Here is a 27,107-nt window from a genome sequence, read left to right as displayed (position 1 = left end):
CGCGGGCCGGCCGGGGCGCTCGGGGGTCCCCGCCCGACGGCGGCTCGCCGGGCGCTTCCCACACCGCGCCCGTCCCAAGGCTCCGATTCTAGACCTTGGACACTTCAGAAGCGTGTTTGGGGAGTGCTTTGTTTATTGGGAAAAAGGGGGGGTTGCAAATTTTTATCTGAGCGCTTCGGAACAGCATCATCCCCTTGATGCTCTTCTTCAGTCTTTCCAACCTGTGTTATTAAACACGGTTCCGCGGCATACAGCAGAGACGCGTGACCTGCTCGAGCACGGCCTCTGCATGTCCACTCAGAGCCGGTCCCGAAGAAGCTGTGAAAATTTTAATGGGGGATTTGAGCTAAAGGCGATACATCAACCCCTCGATCTCTACAAAAGTAAACCGCAAAGGAAACCTGAATAAAAATGAAAATATGCAAGTACCAAAACAACATACAGGTGACTCTCTGAAGCCTGGGAGAGATGTATTCCAGCTGTGACTCAAAATCTGGATGCAAAAATGGGGCTCCACCATATTAAAAAAACTTCTGCACAGTGAATGAAAACCACCAAATGAAAAGACACCCTCCTGAACAGGAGAAAATAACTGCGCATCGTACATCCGACAAAGGGCTGATCGCCAAGATGACCAAGGACTCACACAGCTCAACAAAACCACCCAATCAAAAAACAGGCATGTACGTAGACACTTCAGAGGAGACACACAGATGGCCAGCAGCCACATGAAAAAAAATGCTCATCATCATCTGGGAAATGCAAATCAAAATCACCATGAGGGATCAGCTCACACCTGTGAGAATGGCTTCTCTCAAAAAGCCCATAAACAGCTGGTGTCGGAGAGGACACCTGGACACAGGATCCCTGTTTGCTGTTGGGTATGTAGACTGGTCCAGCCCCCAGAGGAGACAGTGCGGAGGCTTCTCAAAAAATTAAAATAGGCAAATACTTGAATAAGCACTTCACGAAAGATGTTTATGTCATGAGAAAGATACTCTTAATAAAAATACACCTATGAGCATACATGCATGTTCACATATCCACACACCGCATGAAAAGGTCATCGTTCAGTGCAAATTAAAATCATAACGGGGCATGAAGAGCTCCCTTTTCTAGCACGTCCTACAAACAGAACCAGAAAGCAGACAGTCTTCTGCATCTGGCCTTGGTCATCCAGCACAATGTCTAAGGTTCATCCATCTTCTGGTAAGAATGAAACTGCAGTCTCGGCTCCACTGTCTAAACTCTTTGTCCATTCTACAGTGTAGGATAAAAGGGGAAACGGAAATTCTAATTGGTCCTTCTAACACAGAATATTGGCCAGTTTGGAAACATCTAAACAGCTCAAGGTCTTGATGGGTGTAGAGGGATAACTTATATTTGTAAAGGTGTGAATCCATACCCCTAAAAATAGTTACAGTGTTGTAAATCAACATTACCTCAATAAACATTAAAAAAATAAAATAAAAAGACAAAATACCCCCAATCTTATCAAATGGCTGGTTCATTATTTCCCAGAAATTGTTTTCAATAGGGAAAACGCTATATAAAACTAAAATGTACACAGAACATAGTGCTAAAAGTACAACAAGATTAAGAAATATTTAGTAATTTTCTATATATTTGTATCAAGTCTCATACTTACTGCTTTATTATTGAATGTTTATTTATAAAAATATGATCATAGTTTCTTATCCACTATGAAGAAAGTTGGGAATAGTTTAATCCTTGTTATGCCATTTTTTCCAAAGAATGAACTTCTGATCATGTTTTTAGAAGGTGTTAGAATTATGAAACTCCTAATAATAAATATCCTGTTCAAATTAAAAAAAATTAAAATATAATTACAATAGACATCATTAAATTGTTAATTTTATCTACTCTGTGGTATGAAGTATAAGGAGAAAAAAAAAGCTAAGATTATAACCTCAAAATACGAATAAGCGGATGTACATTCTACTAAATCTTTCATGAATTTACAAAGGTCAGGTCGAGATAGCTTATCTGCCAAAAAATTTAGTGGAAGAAAAGCACCAACAAATAGAAAATACAGTCCCATCTCCTTTTGCATTATCTGCAACTGTTCTATGTAGCTTGAAGGTGTTAATTCTTGAATATTCGTAAATTACCCATTTGTATTCTAGCTGCTTCTTTGGTTCAATAAATACTTCATTTAAATTCAAATGTTAATCTTGAATTTCACCTCATGAGCTGGAGCTAACATTTAGGAGACACTAAGGGCTGAGTCTGCATTGCTGTGTGCAGTGTGGAAACGCCTCTGTCAACTAATTTAAGCTCCACTGGGAGGAGCAGGAGGGTTTGTCCCTTGTCATGTATACAGTCCTGGGGTCACCCCAAGTGAAATCAAGGTATATTGACCCTGTGAGGTCTTTGCTGCTTCTACCCCACCAAGGTGCTAAGTAGACGGAAAGGACCATTGTTTCCAAAAATGATGAAAAATTCAAGAATGACTAAAAAGAAACGATGCTGAATTTTTCTTCATCTGGAATACAGTGGCCTGGAAAAAAGAATGTTGCTATAATTAATTTCAATAATAGGGGCATTTAATTTTTTAAATATTCCTGTTGTATAATTTTGAAATTTAGACTAAAATAGTGAATTTTATTATGACTTTCAAAACACCTTTTTAGTTTTATTATTTGAACAGCACAGCTGGGAACGGTTGGGTAAAGAAGTGTATCCAGGCTGGATTTTTCTACCTGACAGGTGATAAGTAATGGGGGTCAGAGAAGACCCCCCCCATCCCCACTGCGACAGGCGCCATGTGAGACGGACTCTCTCACGTCCTCATCACTGCTGTTCTAAACAGTATCTGACATGTTCAGGAAACATTGCATAATTACTCAAGTTAAATTTCCAAATCTTACTTTGAGATATTGTTCTTTTCCAGGCAACGATGACTGTATACCCACATGCTGGAAAAGAGAAGGTTTATATCGAATACGAATTTGCTTATTTCGTTCTGAACATTTTTCCTGGGGGAGAAATTAAAAGGAATAGCAATCTTCCATTAAAGCTCTAATACCTTTTTATTGCATTTATTGATGGCAGAAATTTTTGTTTTGCCAGAGTTTTACAGGAATATTTTAAAATTTAAATAAAACATTTAATTTCCAGTATTTTTCATACAAATAATAAAAAAGACAATTTTTAAGGGTTTTAGATCATTATATATATGATATACATATGTGTGATTGTGTATATATGACATATATATGTGATAAGTATATATAATTTTCCTTTAGGAAATCAGGCTAAAGCTGTATAAGCTATAATTTTCCTCTCCTCTTTTTATTCTCATAATACAAATGAAGTTATTAGTATTTTCCTGTCTCTCTATTTCTTATACATTATACTTTCTCTTCCTATATTCACTGATTAATTCCGATGCTGAATTATATCCTCCTCAATTTCTTCTTAAATAGTAAAATGTATCTGATTAGCACAGTGGGCCATGGTGGAGGATTATTATGGGTGTGTTGGTGGGGGTGATCCTATACCTCCAAATCATACATTGTGTTGTAACCTAATGTTACCTCAATAAAAATGTATATCATAAATAAAGAGCTGATAATATACTTAATGATTATACAACATGGGAAGGAAAATTGATAATCTCTTTAAAAGCAAAAAGAAGAAAGGTGACTGTGACACTACTCCTATTAAAAACAAATACTTGAAGTTCTGATTGATTTGAGAATTCTTTTATATGCTGTATACACAGAAAACTCATACAAACACATCTCAAATTTATATAAAGAGTCCTCAATAGCAGCTTTATTTAAATGCATTTGTACTCAGTACGGACATATAAGAAAATATTGTGTGAAAGGATTATTTTTATAATTGTAAAGTAATTAATTGATAGAATTAATTAATGCTTGGATTTATACCTTCTATTTTATTTTATTTTTTATTATTAATTTTTACAGTTTGTTCACAGTCCTTTTTTTCCACTTTTCACTGCATCTTTGGCCTCTCATTACTTCATTTAGTAGGAATAAGAGTCAATAAAAATTTAGAACATGGGAAGTAAAAAAATTCATGCATTCATCAAATTTAGTTAGGTAAACAAATTCTAGTTAATTAGAAAGATAATATTTTCTTAAAATAGTATTTACAAAGTAAAAATATACTCACAGGCATTTCTCCTGGATTACACATCTTTACCTGAAAAATGTCCCCCAAGAGCAAGTCTATAGGTTTATCTTTGTAGAACATTAAAAAAAACCGCACAAAATCAATTAAGTCCTCAGATTTAAATAGCTTTCCTATGGAGAAAAAGTAAACAAGTCCAAATAAGCCTTGAGTGTTTACATCATATATCATAACCTCTATATATAATTTGTCATTCAGGAAAAGAACAAAAATAAAATTAAATATATCCTCTCCCTTAGAAGTAAACTTAATGAAGTTGTAGCAAAAAAAGCAAAATAGTTTGTGTGCTTTAGTATTAATGATTACTATTAGAAATAGATCCGTTGCTTACCTATGAACCCAAGAACTGAAAACTCAATATAAAGCCAGTTATTTGAGGAGATATTATGTACAAAATCTGTGATTTTTGTAAGGTACATCTTTTTAGCTATGATATCATCTTCTAGCTGGAAATAAAGCAAAAAGGCATTAGCACCTTTCGTGCATCCATTAAATAATTCAGAATACACTGAAAATATGTTCTTATGAGGTAATTTTATTTTTAGTTCAATTTACTGTGAGTATTTAGGTTACTTAATTTTTACTTTCAGATTCTGAAACCAGGGATTATCTGCTCTTTCCTAAAGACTAATAAGCGTCATCCAATCTAAATCGTCTTTGGAAGTGTCTCTTTATCTGCATCCATTTTCATCCTCACAAATACCTCCATGTCTGGTCAGGAACTAGCTGGCCCTAGGCTCGGGCGACAGGCGCTGTGTTCTACTGCTTGATGTTTGCTGGCAGAGAGGTGACAGAGGGAACAGTCCCTGTCACCCACACCCAGGTGGAGACAGTGATGGTGCGAAGAAATCCCCCCAGTTCTCCACAGTGGAGGGGAAGTGGTGGGGCACTATAAATAGAATTTTCTTTTTTTTACTTAATGTATGTTATGTGTAATCTATTGAGTAAGGAGGCCCCTAAGTCGTTCAGAAAAATGTGGACATCAGCAGGCACCAGGCCAGAGCACAAAACAGAACTGCACTGTCTCTACCTGGGAGAGGACGTGGCCGCTCTGCCCTTCCACTGCACTGTCATGACCTAGGGGCGGAAAAGGATTTTCCTTTTTCCTCCAGTACAAGGGATACACTTCAAGGGAGCATCTTGCCTCAGGCCTTTTTCTAACTCCCTCTGTTCTCCAAGGATAGTCTGCAAGCTCTTTCTCACAGCTGCACATCGACTCACAGACTGAAGGAGGCACTTACTGTTGGCAACGCTACCATTATTTACCAACCTGTTTGACAATACCCAGGAATTTATGAAGTACAAGTTCCATTTAATTGACCTATTCTACAAACACAGTGAGGTACTATGGAACTGAGTTACCCATAAAATGTGAGGCAGCATGGGGTAGCCAAGACAAGTGCTCAAAATATGTCTGCTTAATAAGCTGTGTGCAGAGAAATGTAGGTGGTGCCATTTCTATTATAATTTGAGAATTTCTTTCTAGACCTCTGGTAACTGTAATTTCTTCTGCAAGACTGAGATATAATCATTTTTTAGCTTCCTGTTGGCCTTTTCACATAATGAGTGTTTTCTGAGTATAAAGAAAGGTGCAATAAGACAAGAGGAAGTAAGAAATCGAAGGAGGATGGGAGAACATAATACTCTCACTTGAAATTATGTATATGTCAAGGTCTCACCTGTAGATAATACATGGCCTTGGGTTGGGCATATAGCATCAAAAAACAAAAATCCAATACTTGTTTGCTTCGCCATCTAAATAATAAAATGTTTATATCTGTCATTATCATTTCATTTCTATTTATAAATACATTCCAGTCATTAAAATAACAAACTTTCAAATATACTCTACTAATATAGAATGCTCTCCACATTAACTAAAACTGAGCAGGTTATACTAAAAAGTTGTACTAAGAAGTTTTTCATCTTTGTTCAGTGGACCGTGTCTACCATCACTAAAACAGCAATAAAATAAAATTTTATGTTTTCGTTAGTTTGCTTCTGATCTATATAATAAAGTAAATATTCTCACTGATCTTAGGCGTTGTTCAAATGAAAGTACGTGGAAAGTTCAATTTAATCCTCAGCTAGTAAGGCTGTGTTCTGAAGACACAAAGGGAAGCGTATGAGGCAGTTCTTGCCCTGCTGTGTCTTCTAGTCTATTATGAAATGGTGGGAAAACAGTATAATTGGAACCAAGAGACAAGTGCCATAGAGAATAATGGCAACGGTGACTTCCACTGAGATGGGGAGCATGGGGCAGGAGGCAGCGGACTTCCAGTGCTGAGACTCAGTGGGGCAAACGCCCAAACCTGTCCTAGAGCACGTGGCCTCAGGTCCAGAACAGATATAGCTGATGGAAGAGAAGGTGGTGGCGAGAAGCTGGCAGGCACCAGACCATGAGGGGACAGGCAGGGAACCTTGGACTTGAGCTCACTGGAAAAAAGGATTCTTCTGTTACAGTGTGGAGAAGGATTCTTTTGTTACAGCCTGGAGGGGAGGCCAGGACAGGGTTCAGAAAAGCAAATAGGCTTTAAAGGCCTGATCCAAATCCCAGGCTGAGGAACGGGAGCAGAGGTGATGAGTGGAACCATGTGGGGAGAGAGCTCAAACAGGAAACACTGACAGAGACATAAAGGGCAGAAGGAAAAACAGGATCTACGACATCGCCCATCTCCCAGCTTTAAGACTGGTTATAATGCGGGTGACCAAGTAAAAGCAAAACAAAACCGTTAGAAGATTCCCAGATTCTGACCATGTATTATTTTAAAACAAAACAGAGCTTACAGGTTTCCTGTTGCTAGGCTTTTCCTGGCGATCATGATGTATAGTATACTGATGTCAGTTATCATGTTGGACACTGAAACCTGTGTAAAGGTGTAAACCAATGTCTCCACAATAAAAACTTATTTTAAAAAAGTTTCCTGAGATAACACCTTTCTCTGAAATATGATGTCTGTCCGTTTAAGTTTTGCGGAACCATCATGTTATGTTTCTTATGCTACCTACCACTTTTACAACCAATCGATGATAATCTTTTTTTCTGCAGAAAGAGATTGTAATTTCTCAAAACTCTTTAAAAAATACTAACATTTTTATTTTCACAAGTGTAATGTAAATTTTATTACACACTGGAAAGTTGTGGAAACCAAGGGAAAAAAGGTTAAATTACCTGCCTAGGATGATCAGCAAACAGGAGAGTGAGGCTGGAAGCCAGGGTAATGGTTTATAACCCAGGCTCTCTTTTTCCCTTCATTACACGTTTGCCAACGGCTGTCTGAAAACCTGAACACAGACCAGTGGTGGTGTGCTGAACAAGCTGAACAACTGAGCTCTTGGGGCCAGAGCAGAGGAGCCCTGACTGTAGCTCCCGCCTATCCCCGTGGTGTAAATGCTCCAAGTGGCTGAATTCATGCCACCCACGATGTCACTCAACACAAAGCCAAGAAGCCAACAGGGGCTGGCAGTTGTGTAGACAGTGGATTCTCCCATTTCATCAGGAGAAGCTAGAGCTTCAAGGATACTATTTTCTAATGTGTTACCTCTCTAATTTGTGCGAGTCCTTGGTTGACGGCATGGCATGTAACGTGCTCGGATAAAAAAGGGCAGGTATCGAAATGACCTCCAAAGATCCAGACTGTAGTTGCTGTTTGAATCTATAAATAGAAGTGAAGGGAGGATGGTAATTGAATATTTGATTCCCAAAATAATAAACACTTAAAGAGAATTCCTTATGCATGGCCACATAATATTTTTTATATAAAAAACTTTTTTTTAATTGAGGTAACACTGGTTCACAAAATGCCGTGAGTCAGATGCACAGGATCACGTCTTCTCAGGTGCTGGCCACACCCTCCCCCAAGGTGCCCACAGTTCTCCACCACAGTCTGCTGGGGCTCCTCCCCACTGACTCTTCCCTCTATTTCCTCCTGTCTAGTAGCCTTGCTTTTGATTTGAATTATTTCACATGTTGATACAAATCAACCTCACAAAATTCATATTTTTTAGCCAGAGTATTTCTTTTGTGAATTAGTGATGGGTATATAAAAAAAATCAACATATACAAAACTGATTTCCTCACATAAAAATCACATAAGTACTTTGATTTTTTAAAGTTTATAATCAGATATGTACTCTGACAGATGCAAGACAATGGAATGACTGAGTCAGGATAATATGGTAACTGCAAAAGAGCAAGATTAGCTAGTTTTTTTAAGGGCCTAATTTTGAGCTTAATAAAGTCCTCCTGAATGGCAATGGCCAGCTAGTATGAAGTGCGACTTTTGCTCACAACTCATTGGAGGACGATGTATGCTCTTTAGAATCTTTATTTTTAAAATTTAATATCTATATACCACTAGGGAATCATCAAATAGCTATGATACTGCACACAAGAGCTGCAAGGTATGACTTGTGCCATTAAGGTAAAGGGTAGGAGGCCAGGTAGAACATTTTAAATGGTTTTCCTGTAGAGGCAGAGAGTATGACTTTAAGATTTACATTTAGGTATAGCAGTGCTTATTAAAATGTTAATGCCTCAAGTCATTGTTTATTTTATACTATTAGGTGAAAAAGCGGCGTAGAGTTTTATATCCCTGAAGTCAATTATGCACGAAACAGGCAGCTTGTGCTTTGCACAACTCCACTGTGAAATAATTTCAATCACCAAGCTCTAGTTAAATAACATCAGTCCCCCACAACTGCTCACATTTGAGTCATTACGGCATATTAACTGAATAATTGCCAAACTTGTCAGTTGACTAGATCCAGCTTACAGAAGATGTCTTTACAGAAAGAGCATATTCCTTAGCTCTCCATGATCCCATGCTGGCCTGCCTTATCTCCCACTGACCCAAGCCCAGCACCTGTGTTCCAGGACATGTTTGTGAGAAACAGACATAAGTCATTTTCAATGAGGGTCAGAGTGGTCCTGAGGCCACTGCTTGTGTTGGGCCCAAGACCCTTGGACTGGGCCAAACAGCAAACGTGAACCTGCCAGGAGAAGGGACATCCTGGGCCCGTGGCCTGGTGGTTGTGGACTTTTGCCAGAGGACGGTATCAGTGACTGATGATGTACAGCCGGGAAGAGGTTAAGCACGTAAATGCTACTGAACCTTCTCTTTAACCACTTCTATTTTTCCTTTCTCCCTGTAAAACCCCCCCACCCCCCAACTGTTATCCCTTCTTGCGGGCACATTTTAGGCCTCTACCTGAAACTGTGTAGCTCTTTAATTTAATTTAGGTCTCTACCTGAATTGTAGCTCTTTAATCCCAAATACATGCTTGCCTCTCATTTCTTCGTTTTATTTTTAGGTTAACATACTCATAAAAAAAAATCTATCATGCTCCCTCTCTTGGACCTTTCTGCCTTCTGAAGCAGTTTTGTCTCCCAGACGCTCCCTTTCTCCTTTCATCTGCCCGAGGAATGTTTATTTATAGCTTTAAACTAAGATCGATTTGTTAACCTCTCCAGAAAGTCCTTCTTGCTCCCCACAGGTAGAGTGAAATCCCCTGGCTCCTTCCCGCCATGAAGACAGCGCTTGTTCCTCGCTGTGTGCTTTCAAGCTGGTTGAACTGTCCCCGTGAACACGGCGAATGGGAAGACTGGCTGGGTGTGAACCTGGACCTGTTAGAGCCGCAGCATCTCAACTGGTAAACAATGTCAGGCTGGTTCCCCAGGGAGCGCTGCTTCTCCCAGAGGGAAACTACAAGCAGAAGTGAACGAAACTTCTTGCAGAAAGAAACCCAAGAATGTCTTAAAAAGAAACTGGTTGGCTTCTCGCAGAGGCAATGGACTTCATGGAGAATAGATATTATAAAAATAATAGTATGAAGATAAGAATTTTAATTTTAATGTCATTTCCCCTACATAGTTAGGGGACATGATTAAGATACATCTGTCACAACTGGCATGACAGGTTCTTTCGGAATAGAGAACCGCGTTAAAAAGAACATCATCAGCAATGTAGATGGAGCTGGGAGGGATCATGCTCAGTGAAATAAGCCAGAAAGAAAAAGAAAAATACCGGATGGTCTCACTCATAGCAGGAATTAGAAAACCGTAAATAAGGGACCAGGAAAAAAGACTATAACAAAGTAAAAATCAAAATCAGCAAGCAACTGTAAACCAGAGACACACTACAGGGGGGAGAGAGAGGAGGGAGTAGGATCAAACAAGGGGGGTGGGAATTGTGTGGGGACTATAACCAAGATGAAAATGCATACATTGTGCAAAAATGAAAAATGATGTAAAAAATATGTAAAATTAAAAAGTACATTAAAGAAAGGACATGATCACTAACAAAAATGATCACATAATTGGATGAAACAAGGTGGGGCAGAAAAATGAAAGAGCAACTGTGCTAACATTTATTAAGTGGTACTTACTTTTTTGTAATCATGTCAACAACAGATTTAAAATAATCTTCATTACTCTAAAAAAGAGAAAAAAATATGTGAAACTAAGTGTGCCTTATGGTTTTACTACAAACATTTTTGCCACCTGTAAATCTAGGTACAGAAGGTAATTACGTCCGAATATTTTTTAGTGTTTCCACTTTGTAGGAAGAATTTAAAATATCTCATTCTCCCTTAGTCTCAGTATGAGATATCACCACACATAACTAACACTCAAAAATTAATATGCAAAATCTCATGTAGCAGAAAACCTTGTTTCCTGAAGATGACTGGTTTATTTCAAAGAATGGTTCTTTTTGTAAATGTCTTAATCTTACAAGAATCATCTGCTAGGAAGTTTACTCCAAAAGCTAGACTGCATTTCCCCAATAATATGAAATTACTTTGAACAAGGACAGTTCTAGGGTAAAATTTGAGCAGTACCTTGGCAACTCTGACTGCATCTAGTTAGATGTTTGTTTAAAAATCTCAATTATGATGCAGGTGCATCTATTATGGTACTTAAGGTTCTGGAGAGAGTCATAAACTGAATCACCAGCTCTTTGTTAAAACACTGAAACATCAACAGTACTAACGTTATACTTTTTAATTAAGCATTCTATATTCCACTCAAAATTTTAAAATTTGTCCAACAATATTTTATTATTGGTTCAGACACTTTAGGTAGATGTTCCTTGTGTGAGTGGCCAAAAAATAAAGACTGTAACATGTAACACAGCATTTGTGGCAAAAGTGGAGATTATGCACAGGCCACCAAAGTTAAGAATTAAACTTAGAGACAATGATTGTTTAGCCTTTTTATGTTTTTCTAGTTCCCTGTGGCTTGAGATTTTTTGGGGGGAGGGGGAATTCAAAGATAAGTTTCTTACTGGAAATTCTAACAATAAGGAAAAAGAAAGGAAGGAGGAAAATGCTCTCTCTAATTCTGGATAACCTTATGTATGTTTTGGAGACCATTTTTCCAAAGTTTGCTCATTCTCTTTTTTCTTTCTGTATGTCATTTTTTCATCCTTTCTACTTTCATCTTTGTCACATTTTACATACACTATTGTGGTAGATGTGATGCTTTACAGCTTTTCTCACTCAGCAATATAATATGCACATCGTTTTATGTCACTGACTATAGATACTCATTCGCCTTCCAGGGGTTACAGGTGTTTACAATGGAAAGAGAAGTCTTTCATTGGCCTCTTCTGAATGGATATGTTGGTTGTCTGGAGATGTCAGAAGTGCACCGAAAATCTCTGTAATAATTGCTTGCTGAACACTGCGAGTCACGCATCTTCCTGAGCTAATCTAATTGCCGAAGCAACCCTACAATACAGGGAATATTAGCATCACTATCTCACAGGTAAGGAAGTGAAGCAAAGAGAAGTAAATTGCTCAAGTTCACAAGCCAAGAGGAGGAGAAGCTGGCACTCGAATCTCAGTGACTTAGATCCTGAATCTGTGTTCTTGACTACCAGGCGATCCTGTCATATTTTTATTTATTTTTTTAAAGTATTTATTTATTTATACAAGCACTGGTTACAGTCAGAAGCACGGGAGGGTGAGAGAATTCACCAGCGCCAGAATGGGGAGCAGAACAGGCAAACTGAAGAAGTACACTGCTGAGGGGAGCAGCGGGTGACAGGAGAGGTCTGCGCCCAGGTGGGACCCTCGCCCGGCGGCCGGGGATCCAACCAGTGCTGCAGAGGCTGCGGACAGCTTCGCAACCCAGCGCTCAACCGGGGGAGGCCCCCTGTCATATTTTTATTATTTTGAAATTCTTGCCTTATCATCTTGTCAGGATTATTCCTGATGTGATGGATATACATACTGAAAATGAGGTAGATATCACCAAATTCCCCTCCAAAAGGTCTTATTTACATAGACCATTAGAGTTTGATGTGGCCTCAGAGGCAAAAGGGAAAACTATGGGTACATGAGAGAAGGGTAGAATCGAATCTGATCTAGTTATCAGACAAGTTACTCATTTTCTTTAAGCTCCAGAGGTCAGGACAGTAATGCCTGCTTCACAGATGTAATGCTGGTTATAAATAATTCAGATAAAAATCACCTACAACCACTCAGATATAGGTAGGGGCCCCTCAATGAATGGTACTGTGACTTGATGTAAATCGTCTCTTGATTCCCATGCCAACCTTTTACTGGGCTGGGCGGGTTTTCTCACGCAGCATCAACCATGGCGTTGTGTTTATGACTCTAATTTCCTTGCTATGTGGTAGGAGGGACTCCGTGAACACACTTAACAATGCAATCTTATTTCTCCACATGGAACCATTATTGCTTTCTGTTTAGAGTTACATATTTCATTCCTTCTTGAGAGTGGCTGACAAGTCTATTGGGTGCTATCCAAAAAAAAAAAAAAGAAAAGGCATCTTTGAATTGCATTTTTTTAAATCGATGAGAAAAATTCTAAATAGCCTTCTAAAAATTCAGGATGGCCTTTAGGAAGGGTACTTGGAGGTGAGGGAGGAGCAGACAGCCATGTGCTTGTCATACGTACGTCGGCAATGGAGACGATCACCACGGAGTCCTTCTGCTCTGAGAGAGTCATCCTGGAAATGAGCGAGGTCAGGGTTTGCTTCAGGTACCCGCGATCTCCTCTGTTCACAGTGGGAATACCCAGCGCAAAAGAAACTGCAGACACAGTGACACAGACCCATCATTTCAACCCCCAGGAGAAACTCAATTCAGCGCTACTGCCTAAGCCCACTGGGGTGGCCGTGGGGCCAGACAAAGAGCGTTTGAAACAATATTATGAACATCACCCCAAGCACTGCTAATATTTATCACATTTTTTATTTTTGGTTTGCGGAAGTCCCCTCTGTGGAGTCCTGCTAGTAGATGTGTTACATCCATGCTAAGACATTCCCCGGGGGTAGGATCTCAGTGGCTGGACCAAGAAAACCAGTCACTCCATTTCCGAGTGTTTTCAGCTATATGGGTGTGAAACATCAACTGGCTGGTGCTCTATTTTTCTTCCTGAAGAGATGCTGGGACACAATATAGGAAAAACACTATGAAATATTTTCATTTGTGAAACAATATATGGAGTAATTTCTGTATTTCAGGGCAGACAAACGAGGCCTGTGGGTGGCCGATTGCTGCCTCCTGAGAGACCAGCTCACCGCATGGCCAGGTGGTGGCCTGACATTCACCCTGGTAGACTTGCTTCTGACTCCAATGCTTTTCCTCTTCTTGAATACCTGCTGAACTTGGGGTTTCCCTGGTGGTGCAAGGGATTAAGTCTTAGCACTATGAAGCTATCACCAGCCACTGCAGCACGGCCAGGGAGCTAACCCATATGGCGTAGCAGACCTCTCCTGTCTCCCCAGCTGCTCCCCTCAGCAGTGGATTTCCATCAGTCCGCCTGTTCTGTTCTCCACTCTGTCTCTGGTGAATCCTTTCACCCTCCCCATATCTCTGGCCTGTACCCCAGTTCTCATATGCATAAATAAATCAATCTTAAAAAAAATACCTGCTGAACTGAAGTCATCCTTCTATGCTTAGCTCAAAACACCCCATGGCCTGAAAAGCTTTTGTTGACGTGGTTCCCCAAAAATTTGGGGAGAGAGGAAGATAACTACTTAAGAACAGATCAGCCAGAACCAAGGGAGGAAAGAAAGAGTTGCCAAGCTCTTAGCAGATGCTTCTGAGAAGTTTGACTTATACTGACTTCTGAATTTCAAAGCACCTATGTTAAAACAGAATTCAATTTTAAATGTGGAGTGAGCTATATTTTTTCTGGCAAACAATATGCTGACTTCGAGTAATCCAAATTAATGCCAGATAGACCTGGGATCTATGTATCAATCTAAGTATCATTTAATGGATTGCATTCAAAATTTAAAAGCTTGTTCCCCAAAGTAGAGAGGCAAATCAATAAAATTTGAGGGACAAAAAAAAAAAAAAAACACAACAAAGAGCAAAGCATCTGCATTTGATTTTCCAACTCCAAGTTTTCTTACCTCCTGCTCTCTCTTTGCCAATTATTACGTCAGGATAAATTCTGCCTACTTTCCTTAGATGAGGGAAAACCAACTTTAAGACTTCAAATGTATTGGGTACTGTTTTATTCTTATCCAGTATATTCTTCACAGCTGAAAAAGAGAGAAAATAGGGGTTGAGTTCATGACCATAGGGATATTTCTCCCTTTGGTATAATTTTTCTTAAATGAGGGTTAATACATTAATTCACAGATTTAATTTCAATATGAGAAATATTATGAAATGTAAATTACCAAATTCATAAGCCTATGAGAAAAGGTTCAGAGATTATTTGTATTTATTTAAAAATAGCTAAATTTAGCACCATGAGCTACACAACTAGAAGAAATAGAAATATCAGTCCCAAAGGGAGAAGTACAAGAAAAACACACTACAGTGGTCCAGTCTTCTCCTATAATTAATGTCACATCATTAACATCTACATCTTCATTATTTGTTTTTTTAGCCCCTCAACACGTAGAGACTCCATCTGCACCACCCACTTGAATTTGCCACTGCAATTTTGAAAAAGAACAAAGTTGGAGATCTCATCCTACCCAATTTTAACACAAGACAGTGTGGCATTACAGAAAAAATGGATACATGGATGAAATCAAAAGATCCCTAACCAGGTTGTCAGGGGTGAAGGGTTAGGAATCTGATGACAAAGCGGGAATAGGAGGCAGGACTTTTTATCCTGGAAAAATGGGGAGCCATGAAGGCTGATGCATAGGCTGGGGAACCTCTGCACAGGCTCCGGTGAGAAGAGACAGGTGGGGACAGGACTGTAGAGAGAAGACAGGTATGTGTCAGCATTGTGCAGGTGAAACCTGAGGCCTGCCCAGGGTGATGGAGATGGTGCTGACAAAGGCCGGCAGACCTGTGGGGGTCACACGGGGTGAGGAATCACAGGATGCTGAAGGGCTGATATGGAAGCAAGAGCTGATGCTCACACTCTGGCTGCACCTACAGGGTGGGTATGGCGGGTGATGCAACCCACAGAAACAGAAAGGAAGATGGTTTCAGAGTGGGGGAGAGCAGAAGGGCAGCAGTCATGTCTCCTACCTGATTTTTGCACCAGGGAGATATGCCTGAAATCAGAAGGCATAAACCCTACGGGTCTAAAAACAAAACATAAAACAAACCCACCATCCCACACAAACCTGTATTTACTGGTAGATCTTCTCTCTGTGGACTTTGATTGTACATTATTGTCAAGGTTTTCATCAATTCTTGGAAGTTATTTTCAGTTTTGTTTTTTAAGAAGTGCATATTTTCCTCAAATTCCAAAGTACGTTTCCTCCAAAGAGTTAATTGATTACCTGCAAATACAACATAATGTGTATGTTTGTGCATGTGGCAATGGTATCACACAATTTTCTGTAATATACAATGTGTAAAAGATACGTTTCAATATAGCTATAACAAGCACCATATGTGTGTACAGAGTGCTAGATACGAACAGTAAATGTTCAAGCAGAACTATCCTGAAGGTGGGCTTTCGAGGGTTTTTGCTTATGTTGTGCATGTCTGTGTTTTCCCAAATCTTCCATTCTGCATATGCACTAGTTTTATCATTGGAGAAACCAAAAATTTGGAAAAGAATTTATCTAGCGAAAATGACCATATTGTTTCTTGGCCTTTTGGCTAAGATCAAGAAAATCACCATAGATAGGTACACTGAGTTGACTCTTAAGAATGCTCAACACAGGCCCTCCCCGGTGGTGGCGCAGCGGTTGAGTGCTGGGTTGCAAAGCTGCCTGCAGCCTCTGCAGCGCTGGTTGGATTCCCAGCCGCCCAGCAAGGGTGCCACATGGTGCGCAGACCTCTCTTGCTGCCCACTGCTCCCCTCAGCAGTGTACTTCGTCAGTCTGCCTGTTCTGCTCCCCGCTCTGGCTCTGGTGAATTCTCTTACCCTCCCGCGCTTCTGACTGTACCCCAGCGCTTGTATAAATAAGTAAACAAATCAAGAATGCTCAACACAGGGAGCAATTTTATCATTGTAAGTCAGGAACAATCGAAGTGCTCAAGAATAAGAAATGTTGAATAAATTACAGAATATATTTTGAAGAGCTCCTAGTCGTTCTTGTGTTAAATCATGTATAACTGAAACCTAGTTTTGCCACTTGATATTCGTATAATCTTGGGAAAGCTATTTAATTTTAGCTGGCTTCTGTTCCCTCTTGCTTACAGGGATATAGAAGAATCTTGCCTCAGAGAAGCTACTAAGATGTAATATATAGGGGCCTCCCTGGTGGTGTAAGGGGTTAGGACACAACCTATGAAGCTGTCTGCAGCCACTGCAGCACGAGTTTGATCCCCTGGCCGGCCAGGGAGCAACCCACATGGCTCAGCAGACCTCTCCTACTCGCCCACTGCTCCCCTCAGCAGTGTACTTCCATCAATCTGCCTTTTCTGCTCCCCAATCCATCTCTGGTGAATCCTCTCACCCCCTCCCACCTCTGGCCTGTACCCCCGCTCTTGTATGCATAAATAAATAAATCTTTTTTAAAAAAGATGCAATATGTAATGTGCTAATGTGCTTATGCCATGTTAGGTGTCTACCATGATCATTATCAATGGATTACTCTTTATCCATGTACCAGTGGCATACAACACAGTCAGGAAAACAACCTTGCAGAAGAATAATGATGTAAAAGTGATTTTTTAAAAAACAAAACATTATGAAATAATTTCATTCTTGCCAAAAAAGCACCATGACTTCAGCACTGCACAGTCCTGGTGATGGGGGAGCAGGTGCTTCTGATGGGGTGATGGGGAGGGAGCACAAGTGGAGGAGGTCTGGGAGAGGACCAGAGGAGAGGGCCTAGGGAGTGGACAGCACAGCCTTTTGGGGGAGGTTTGCTGTAAGAGGGGGGAGGAGAGCAGCAAAGTCAGCAGAATGGGAAGTGGGAGGAGAGAGAGAATTCTTTATTTTTCTTTTCAGGATGGGCAAGAGACAGTATGTCTATATGCTGACGCATCTCATCCAGGAAAAAGGGAAAAACTGATGATGTGTGTGAAAGTGGATGAGAGGGGATGGGCTGGGGGCTGGGGTGTAGGGAGTGCTGGATGGACGCACAGGTCACGGCTTCAATAATGAGACGGGTCACCCGTAAACACGGGGCACCAGCCCAACTAAGTCAGGCTTTCCATTGATCACGGGCTACAGGGAACCTCTCTTATTGCTTCTATTTCTCAGTGAAAAGGGGAGCGCAGTCATCAGCTGAGAATGAGGGTGGAGAACAAATTACGGAAAGCTTGAAAAATATGAAATTGCTTTCTAGGAAAGCAGGAGGATGGAGTTTAGCTGGAGTCTTAAAAGGATCACAAAAGAGACAGACAGAAGGGAAACTGTTCTCTGTAATCATTCATGCGTGGCTTTATCTCTCTTCACGGCTCTCCTGCCTTTTTTCTGTAAGCAACTTCCACTGTGAGATGGGAGAGAATCCTACTACCGAAGCCTCTGCACCTACAAGGTCTGGCCAATGGCCTAATCACCTGCTGATCCTCCTTCCACCTCCCAGAGGTAGAACCTTCAGGCTGCCACTCCCACCTGACTCCTCAGGAGCCTTGCTGTTAAATGACCATGGTGTCAAGTCGTATCCAATGCAGCCTAGGAGAAGCTGGATGCACCATGGGCCCCACACTCAGAGGAAAGGGTGTATCTCCCTTGCTCTTTTCACCCGTCCTCTGGGAGAGTGTGGACAGGCGTGACCTGGCCTGGATTGTGCAAATGAAGGCAATACCCCAGAGATGGAGTCACAAGATGGATGGAACCCAGCACCTCAAATGAGGTTAGGGAACAGAAGCTCCACCCCAGTTCATTATTCAAAGGTCAAATCAGGTGCCAGGTGGGTACCTGTTAACACAACTGAAGTTGCCTTCTAAGCGATACAAAGGAACTGCGAAATGGCCTAGAGAAAAGGAGAATAATGTAGCTTCCCACCTTGGTTGCTTTGTTAAGATAGTTGAACAGCTGATTAGAGAAGCAATACATGGGTTAAAATTTTAGATAAAGACAGAAAAAGAAAAAAGTACATTGCAATCCCATCACCTGAAAATAACCGCTATAAATGTTCTGTTGTATGTGGTTGGGGACTTTTACTTAACCTCCCCTCTTCCCTCTAACTTTAATAATTAAATGTCAGACACAGTAATGCCGGGAAAAGGCCTTATGCCAAAATAAACTGGTTCATTTTGTACTGAAAAAGGTATAACCTATGATGAAAACAAAACAATTCTTTGTCATTGAGTCAAATAACAAAATATATACCAAAAAATTGGCTAGAGACACAAGGCTATGAAAAAATTCTGTTCAATTAGCAGGGAAAAGGGTGGAGGGCGGGAGGGGAAGGATTGGGGTCAGAACGGGGCGTTTGCAATTGTATGGGGGAATTTAAAAATAAAATTTATTATTTAAAAAAAATTAGCAGGGAAAGCATAGAAATTGACTAATGATTTTAGGTGGAATAAAAGATAAATGAACAGCTTGGAAGTCAATAAATTACAGACGGATTTTTTTTTAATTAAGGTAAAAAAGCCATATGATGCATTTGGGTTGAAACATTTAGTGTCTCCACCTTTTACAAACACAACTGTGTATAGTGGTGACAAAAATTGGATAATACCATTCCCTCGTCCCAGACTCTGCAGGGATGTCTCATCACACACAGAGAAACAACCAAGGTCTCTTCCCAAGAGGAAGGCCCACAGCCTGGGCCTCAGCTCCTGCTTCCTGGGCCTCCTAGCTGAGCTGGCAGGTACTGCTCTCCCACCTGAGGGCTTTGGTTCTGGCAAATTTCTCAGCACAGAATGGCCAGCCCCACAGCCAGACACTGACCTGGCAGCCGTCCCTGGAGATGCTTCGCTTGCCATCCTAGGAGAAACCCCGCGTCCTCTCTCCCTTCATCCTCTCACGTTCTAAATCCCTCACCACTACGTGACTTCTTATGTGTTTAGTCTCTTCATGTCTCTCTCCAGAGCTCTAGAATGTACACTTGAGCTCAGCAAGAACTTTGCCTTTCCTGAGCGCTCAGTTCCCAGTGCCTGCAGCTGTGCCTGGCCATGAGCTCCCACAGGGACATCTGATTGACTGAAAAAACACAGTAGGAGTGAAGGGCTCATCGGGTGGGCACCGATGGGTGATTTGCAGCCTGGGTCATGCCTTAATCAAAGAGCTGCCCTACCCCGGATAACCCTTGCACATTCAGAGTGGATGCTCTCTGAGGACGCTTACGAATTTTTTACATGGATGTTGTTCACGGAGTGCAGCCCTAGGTTATCAGGGATCCCTCCTAATGTTCTCTGTGAAAGGAATCCCGTGCTTGGAGCTGATGTGTTATGGGTGATGCAACAGTCCGGGTTTCCACAATGCAAGCCACTCCCAGAGGGAGCCATTTTGTAAACACAAAAAGAAAGGGTTTTCTCTAGGGGAAGAAGTATTTGCAGAAACAACCACACAGAAATGCTACAAGGTGGGACCTCTAGTCTTAGATCTGCGCCTTGCACATTCTTAACTATTCTTCAATTCATTGATATTCTAGTTAAAATCTTTTTATTACTTGCAAACCCACACAGGTGCTTTGTGAGGATGAATGTTATAAAATTGTTTTCACAAAGGTTTGAAATAATAATCCAATGTTTGGAGTCAACTGTGGTGGAATTGTGAAAACAAATACAAAAACCTGCGTGTGCGCCGTGCACAATGGCGGTGAGGCTCCCACCCAGACCCAGGGGCCCAGGGCCCCCCCCCCAAGAATCACTGAGCTTTGCTCTCATGGCAGGCACGAGGCCCTGAGCTCCAGGAGAGAGAAAATGCAAATCACATCCGTAATTCTGAGTTTTCTAGCAGCCACATTAAAAAAGGTAAAACAACATAGAGAGGTATGAAACTATACATAGCCCTAAAAAAATAGTGTTGTATTCAACGTTACTGCAAGAAACATAATTTTTAAAGCAATTAAGCCATTATAAAGAAAATATTTTATTCAATCCAGTCTCTGTTCTTTTCCAAAATATCTCTTCAACAGGTAATCAACAGAAAGAAAAATAATTAATGGAATAGCTGACATTGTTTTTCTTGTACTATGTATTCCAAATTCTGTGTGCATTTTTACACCTACAGCCCATCTTAATTCAGGTGCTAAATCTTAAAGGAATAGTGAAAAGAAGCCTTGTCAAAATCATACAATTTAAAACAATTTTTTTAACTGCAGTAACATATGACTTTAACAGAGCATAAATTTCAAGTGCATGTCCTTATAAATCAACACCTGCTAGACCATCTGAAGGTCACCAAAGTCCATGCTGCACCCCCTTTTGCTTGATTTCCCCACCTGACTTCCCCCCTTCCCTTCTAGTAACCACTGTTCTGTTCTTATAGTCTCATCTTGCACAGATGAGTGACTCACATGGTATTTGTCTTTCTCATTCTGACATTTGCCATTTTGGCATCATCTCCTGCAGGTCCAGCCACGTTGCTGCTAACAGCAGATCGTTTTACAGCCGAGTAATATTCCATTGTGTATACGCACCACGCCCTCCGTATTGGACATATTGGACAATGGGGTTGATGGCGCACCAGCTGTGAGTTTATTAGAAATGCAAGATCGGGGCCTCCCCTGTGGCGCAAGGGGGTAAGTCTCAGCACTATAAAGCTATCCGCAGCCTCTGGAGCACAAGTTCAATCCCTGGCCAGGGAGCTGACCCACATGGCACAGCAGACCTCTCCTATCTCACCAGCTGCTCCCCTTAGCAGTGTTTATCAGTCAATCTGCCTATTCTGCTCCCCACTCTGTCTCTGGTGAATCCTCTCACCCCTCCCCCGGAACCTCTGGCCTATTCCCCAACTCTTGTATCCATAAATAAATCTTAAAAAAAAAGAGAAATGCAGGATCTCAGGCCTCATCCCTGTAGTTTTATACGATTCACAGGTGATTGGTATGCATATTAAACTTGGAAGCATTGGTACAGACCTCTGTAATTGTTTAATCTTTTCTCATCATTGACTGTGCCATAGTTCAGGCCTTTATTGCTGCCAGCTGCACTATTATAATTGCCTCTTAATTGGTCTCTCACCTCCAATTCACAATTAATCTTCTGGAAATACTGCTTGAAGCCTAAATGGTTCCCTTGATGCTTACTGAATAGAATCCAAAAGACTTGCCTTATATGCAAAGTCCTATAGAGCATGGCAGTGACCTGACTTTTCCACCCTATTTCATTGGCTAAAGACCTCCCCTAAGGAGAAGCAAGTTGAGAGTCACTTTTCTTTCCATTTAATACATATCGTCACGGTGCCCTGTGACAGGTGAAAAAAACAGGGATTAAGTCAGGTCCTGCTCTAAATTAACTGACAGTCAGGTGGCAAGTGGCGCAGGAAAGGAGCGTAGATTTAAACAACTTGTTATAATATAAAGGCCCAAGTGGAATCATCCCCCAAGTGCCATATGCAAAGGGGGGCAGGAGTAATTCTTAATGATTAATTCTTTTTTTTTAAAGATTTATTTATACAAGAACCAGGGTACAGGCCAGATGCGAGGGAGCATGAGAGGATTCACCAGAGACAGAGTGGGGCTGCAGAACAGGCAGACTGATGAAATACACTGCTGAGGGGAGCAGCGGGCGAGACAGGAGAGGTCTGCCGCGCCATGTGAAACCCTCGCTGTCCAGCAGGGATAGAACTGGCGCTGCAGAGGCTGGGGACAGCTTCACAGCGCCTTGCTCAACCGCCTGCACCACCAGGGGAGGCCCTGATTAATTCGTAAGGAGGCCTGAGGGCCTGAGGAATGGGGGAGGATCGGAAAGCGTTTGGAAAATAGGAAATATTTGAGAACTTGAAAATGAAGACAAGTTTGCCACACAGCAGAGCGCAGGATAGGGTAGGGCAGGGCATTCCAGACTAGGAAGGGGGACAAATGCAGATGTGTGACGTGGTGAGGCATAGAAGGGGAAGCCATGCATTCTCTCAGGGGTAGAAAGAGAGAAATGGCATGGCAGACCACTTGAATGTATTATTTAAATGTATTATTCATGTATTCATACCCATTAAATAGTCTCCAGCTTTCATTGACAAGAATTACAACCACAGATCAGAGTTTTGCAAACCCAAATGGAGTCTGTTTTCTTTTGCTGATGTACAGTTATCTGGGGTTGACTTCTGAAGGGCTTTGGAGCAAAGTTTCACAGAAGCAGACACAGCAATGGAAAGCCTATTAGACCCCTCTGTTAAGGATGGGGCGTCCCCAAGAGCCGCAGCAGCGCCCTTCTGCACTGGAACAACAGCAGTGGACACATATGGACGCGCAGAACACACATATGATTAGCAGAACCACAGCCTTTCCCCGTATTACACACCTACATGATTTTAAGTATCTCAAAGGCTACAGTTTCTTATTAAAACATCTTCTGAGGTACCCACTCTAAGCTGCTTTCAAAATTACCATCAAAAGTTCACCGTTTGCTTTCTACTTACAAGTAACCATTTTTTTTTTTTTTGGTCATGCAAGTGTTCACTATTGTTCCAAAGTCAATAATTTGGATAATGTTCTTTATAGAAAGTGAAGAGAGAAAATGCATAAAATGACTAAAGTGTAGTCGTACAAATCAAATATATATCTCCAATCTTTGAGACAAATGGGTGGAATGTTGGTATTGTGTGCGCGTGGCAAAATTATTACTAGGAGAAGTCGAAAACGTAGCCACTTCCAAACGTGATCCTCCACACTGAGCCTCTTCAGTCCTGAACGTGTTCAAGAAGGGCGAAATTAACCCAAACCACCTGGGGGCACTCTTGGAACACTGGGCTGTTTCCCAAGATTCCTAAGCCTTAAATTCAAACTTCAACTCTGAGAAAGCCAAAATGTTCCACTGCGGACAACTAGAGGAAACACAGGAAACAGTTAAATTTCAATTTCAATTTTTTTTATGTGTTCCTCTATTCCCCACAATTTTTATACTAAAAAGATTCGTGACCTGAAATCCAAATGGAACCGGACAACTTCTATTTTTTCCTGCTAACCTGGCACCCCACAGAGCGCCCCGGGGCGCGCTCTACCCGGTGAGGCCACCCTGGGCCCCGGGTGAGGGCCAGGCGCCCAAGGCCTTCTCTGCTCGATCCGGGTGCCTCTCCCGCTTCGCCCCCCTTTCCAGCTTCGGGAGGTGGGAGGTGCAGCTGGGGACACCGCGCGGGCCACGCAGAGGAAAGACGGCGCCGCGCGCGCGGGGTCCTTGGAGACCCGCCGTCCGTGCTCGCGGTTCTGGGAGCCCCGGGCGGAGACGCGGGGAGAGCCGGGCGCAGACGGACCCCGGCGCTCGGGGCGGCCCCGCCCGCGGTCAGGGCAGGGCCCGGGTCCCCGCGGCCGATCCGCCAGCGCGCGCCGGGCCGGGTCACGGCCGGAGCCCCGGGGCGCCTGTTGCGGCTTAACCGCCGCGGGGCGGGGGCGGGGGGCGGGGCGCTGCCTCTGGAGAGCCCCCGGGCGAGGGAGCAGGCCCCGCCGCAGCGCCCCTTCTTCCCGACCCGGCCCGCAGCAACCCGGGGCAGCCGGGACGGCGCGGGGAGCCCCCGCTTACCGGGCCGCGGCATCCTGGAGACCCAGAAGCCGCAGCCGCCGAGCAGGAGGGCGCCGAGCGCCACCAGCAGGCGCCCCCGCCGGGTCCTCATGGAGGGGGCCGGGCGGCAGCGGGGAGCGCGCCCCTGCGCCCCAGCGTCGCGGGTCCCAGCGACGGCCCCGCACCGTTGGCCGCGGACCCCGGCCCGCGCGCTCGCGGCGGTTGAGGCCATCGATGCAGGCGCGTGCCGGGCGCCCCCGCTTGACTTTCCTGGAGTAGGAAATGGCTTCTGTGCCGGGCTCTGGGCTGAACACGTTGCATGTTTTATCTCGTTAAGTCCGCACAACCCCCTCCCCAAGAATAACGTTATTGTGAAGGTCATTTGACACCTGAAAAACACGGGGCCTTCGTGAGCCCGAGGTCCAGCGGGACCACTGCGCTCGCCCAGAGAAGTGGGGGGTTGTCGATCCCGCTAACCCGGTGGAAAGGCTCTCGGTCACCCCGGCTTCTAGTTGCTCGATTTCTCCGACTGATGCTGAGTCTGAAGGGCTTTGCACAGGTGTCAGAGGGAGGAAAGCAAGCGAGCCCCCCCTGGGAGCAAATGCTCTGTTTATCACACAGCCCAGCTCTTTTGGAAAACCCAGAGACCTGATGCCAAGCACGGAAGAATGAATTATTTTTATTTTTGCTTATGTATGCATACAAGAACCGGGGTGTTGGCCACAGGTGGGGTTGTGTGTGAGAGGACTCACCAGAGACACCGTGCGGAGCAGAACAGGCAGATCCACTGACATGCACTGCTGCGGGGAGCAGCGGGACAGGAGATGTCCCCTGGCCATGTGGGTCGGCTCCCTGGCCAGGGGGATGGAACTCATGCCACAGTGGCTGGCAATAGCTTGACAGTGCTGCGACTTTAACGCCTGCGCCACCAGGGAGGCCCAGAAGAAGAATTAATTTACTCCACGCCCTCAGGTTTCATGTGTCAAACTCCTTGCCTGCAGAGCATTGATGCTTTTAGAGCCAAAGGGGTAAGCAGCAAGCTTTGGAGAATTCCTGCATGTTCTGGCATTTTACTAAAACTGTGTCACCGTAAATCAAATCTTTACGTGACCCAAGTCACACGTGACCCAAGTCAAAGTAAGCACATTTTCTTCCTATTCACTAGTTATTTACTTCATAACAGTGATTTAAAATAGATTAGCAACGACTTAATTCAAATCAGTTCTGGGAACCGGTAAACTCCTGAACCTCCATGGCTTCACAGTAGAGGTTTAGCACCTGCTCAGGTAATATCCCAGGACCGCCCACCAGCTTGGGTCACTCAGAGTCCCGGGCCCTTCCATTTCGGCTTCCCCTCTCCTCCAGGGCTGTAGAATTCTCTCCTCTCCACTGGGGGACTGGAGGGGGAAAAAATGGAGAAGAAATCAGGACCAGAATTAATGTACCTTAATTCTGCTCAAATTCTGTTGGCGAGAAGGAACTAAGAAAGGCAGGCCCTGGCTGGGCCAGATGCTTCCTATCAACATATTGTCATGGGAAGGGGTGACAGGATTTCCATGTCAACTCTCCATCTCTGCCACATCATCTTTCCCGACATCAAAATTGTAATGCTTCTCAAAACATTTGATCCACCAAAGAAATCAGTGACTAGTTGTTGGACTCAAGAAATGAGCGTAACTAAGAAGGGGGAGGATGTTCTCAGGCTGACAAACAGAACATCCACGTCAAAGATGGAACATGTACAACACTGCCTGGGAGCGCAAACAGTGCCCTGGCCCAGCAGCAGCGCAATGTTGGGGCAGGTTCTTAATCCTCTCTAAACCTGGGTGCCTCCGCGGTCATGGCGGGGGACAGAGCAAAGAGTAGCTGACATTCATACTGGCGTTTCTATTCATGCAGGCCCTGTCCTGGGTGAAGCAAGAAGCTTGCTCCGGGCTGGTGGAGAGTCATGAGCTACAGATTGCTCAGCGCCAGAAGTGGGTTGCCAGTTAAGGTCATTTTAAGGCGGTGAAGTTGCAGCTCGTGTGTATGGGAAGGCCTCAGAGCCAGCTCTCGCCACCTAAGTGCCATCCGATGCCAGAGTTTGTTGTGAAGCTTCCTCTCTCTCACCACCTCTCTCACAGGTAGTTTGTATCTTAAACACAATCTGACACTCTTCAGTTGTGGGGACTGTTTCCATAGGAACCCAACAAGCAAACTGGCTCTGTAGCGCCACCACCAGGAACTGTGTGAGTTCAAAAATCCCAGTGGTCCCCACAAGGCGGCAGCATTACGTGTCCGTCAACGTCAAAGTTTCTGCCACAGAACCTAACATAGTTTGAGGATGATGCAATACAGAGCTCACAAAACCAAACAGGGCAGTCACTGTTCTGAATATTTTAAATGCTTCCACAGAAGTAGTCCATTTCACTGTTAGCTGAAGAGTGTAAAGTTTCCCTTCTCAGCACACACTTGCTAAATTTCAGACTTTACACACTCCAATGGGGCATGCACATTTCTTTGGATCTTCTATGGATCAAATGCTGGACATTGCACCCAGCTGTTGATTAACAATCATACCAAAAAACTCTTTCCATTAACACTGCCTTGCACTGTTGAGAATGCAAGAAACCTAGCCCTACTCAAAATGGACCCAAACTCCATTTCACCATAGCCTTTGTTTTCCAGGTGGGCGCATCTCCTAAGGCCAAGAAGCACACAGTTAAGTTCAGAGAGCAACGTGCTACCTCCTTGAAGCCAGATTTCTAACCTTAGGACTTAACCACCATGTAGCCAGCCACATGGATGAAACCAAAGAGAATAAGAGAAAGAGAGACCAGGCTCCCCGGCTTACATCTGCCAGATCCAGACAAATTAACTAGTGGAGAAGAGAGTGGGCAGTCATGCCCACGACACGGTCACGCACAGTGATGCTGCGTCCGATAAATGCAGCTCGACTCACTCTTCAGGTCTGACCAAAAAGG

General features: G+C 43.0%; 1 protein-coding gene across 1 annotated transcript; it reads right to left on the bottom strand.

Annotated features, from left to right (window-relative positions):
* Positions 1-297: 297 nt before the first annotated feature.
* Positions 298-24,376, bottom strand: MGAT4D (MGAT4 family member D; the record flags this gene model as incomplete). The annotated part of the gene is made up of 10 exons (XM_084245602.1): positions 298-318; positions 2,892-2,999; positions 4,165-4,295; positions 4,514-4,628; positions 5,862-5,937; positions 7,725-7,838; positions 10,570-10,616; positions 13,109-13,242; positions 14,574-14,705; positions 24,166-24,376. 10 exons carry the CDS (start codon positions 24,374-24,376, stop codon positions 298-300), a joined length of 1,089 nt encoding a protein of 362 aa, XP_084101728.1.
* Between the last annotated feature and the right edge of the window lie 2,731 nt (positions 24,377-27,107).

The sequence above is a fragment of the Talpa europaea genome, assembly GCF_964194135.1.
Source record: "Talpa europaea genome assembly, chromosome: 10".
Taxonomy (NCBI): domain Eukaryota; kingdom Metazoa; phylum Chordata; class Mammalia; order Eulipotyphla; family Talpidae; genus Talpa; species Talpa europaea.
Note: the sequence above shows the minus strand (reverse complement) of the source record. Positions and strands in the feature narration are given on the sequence as shown.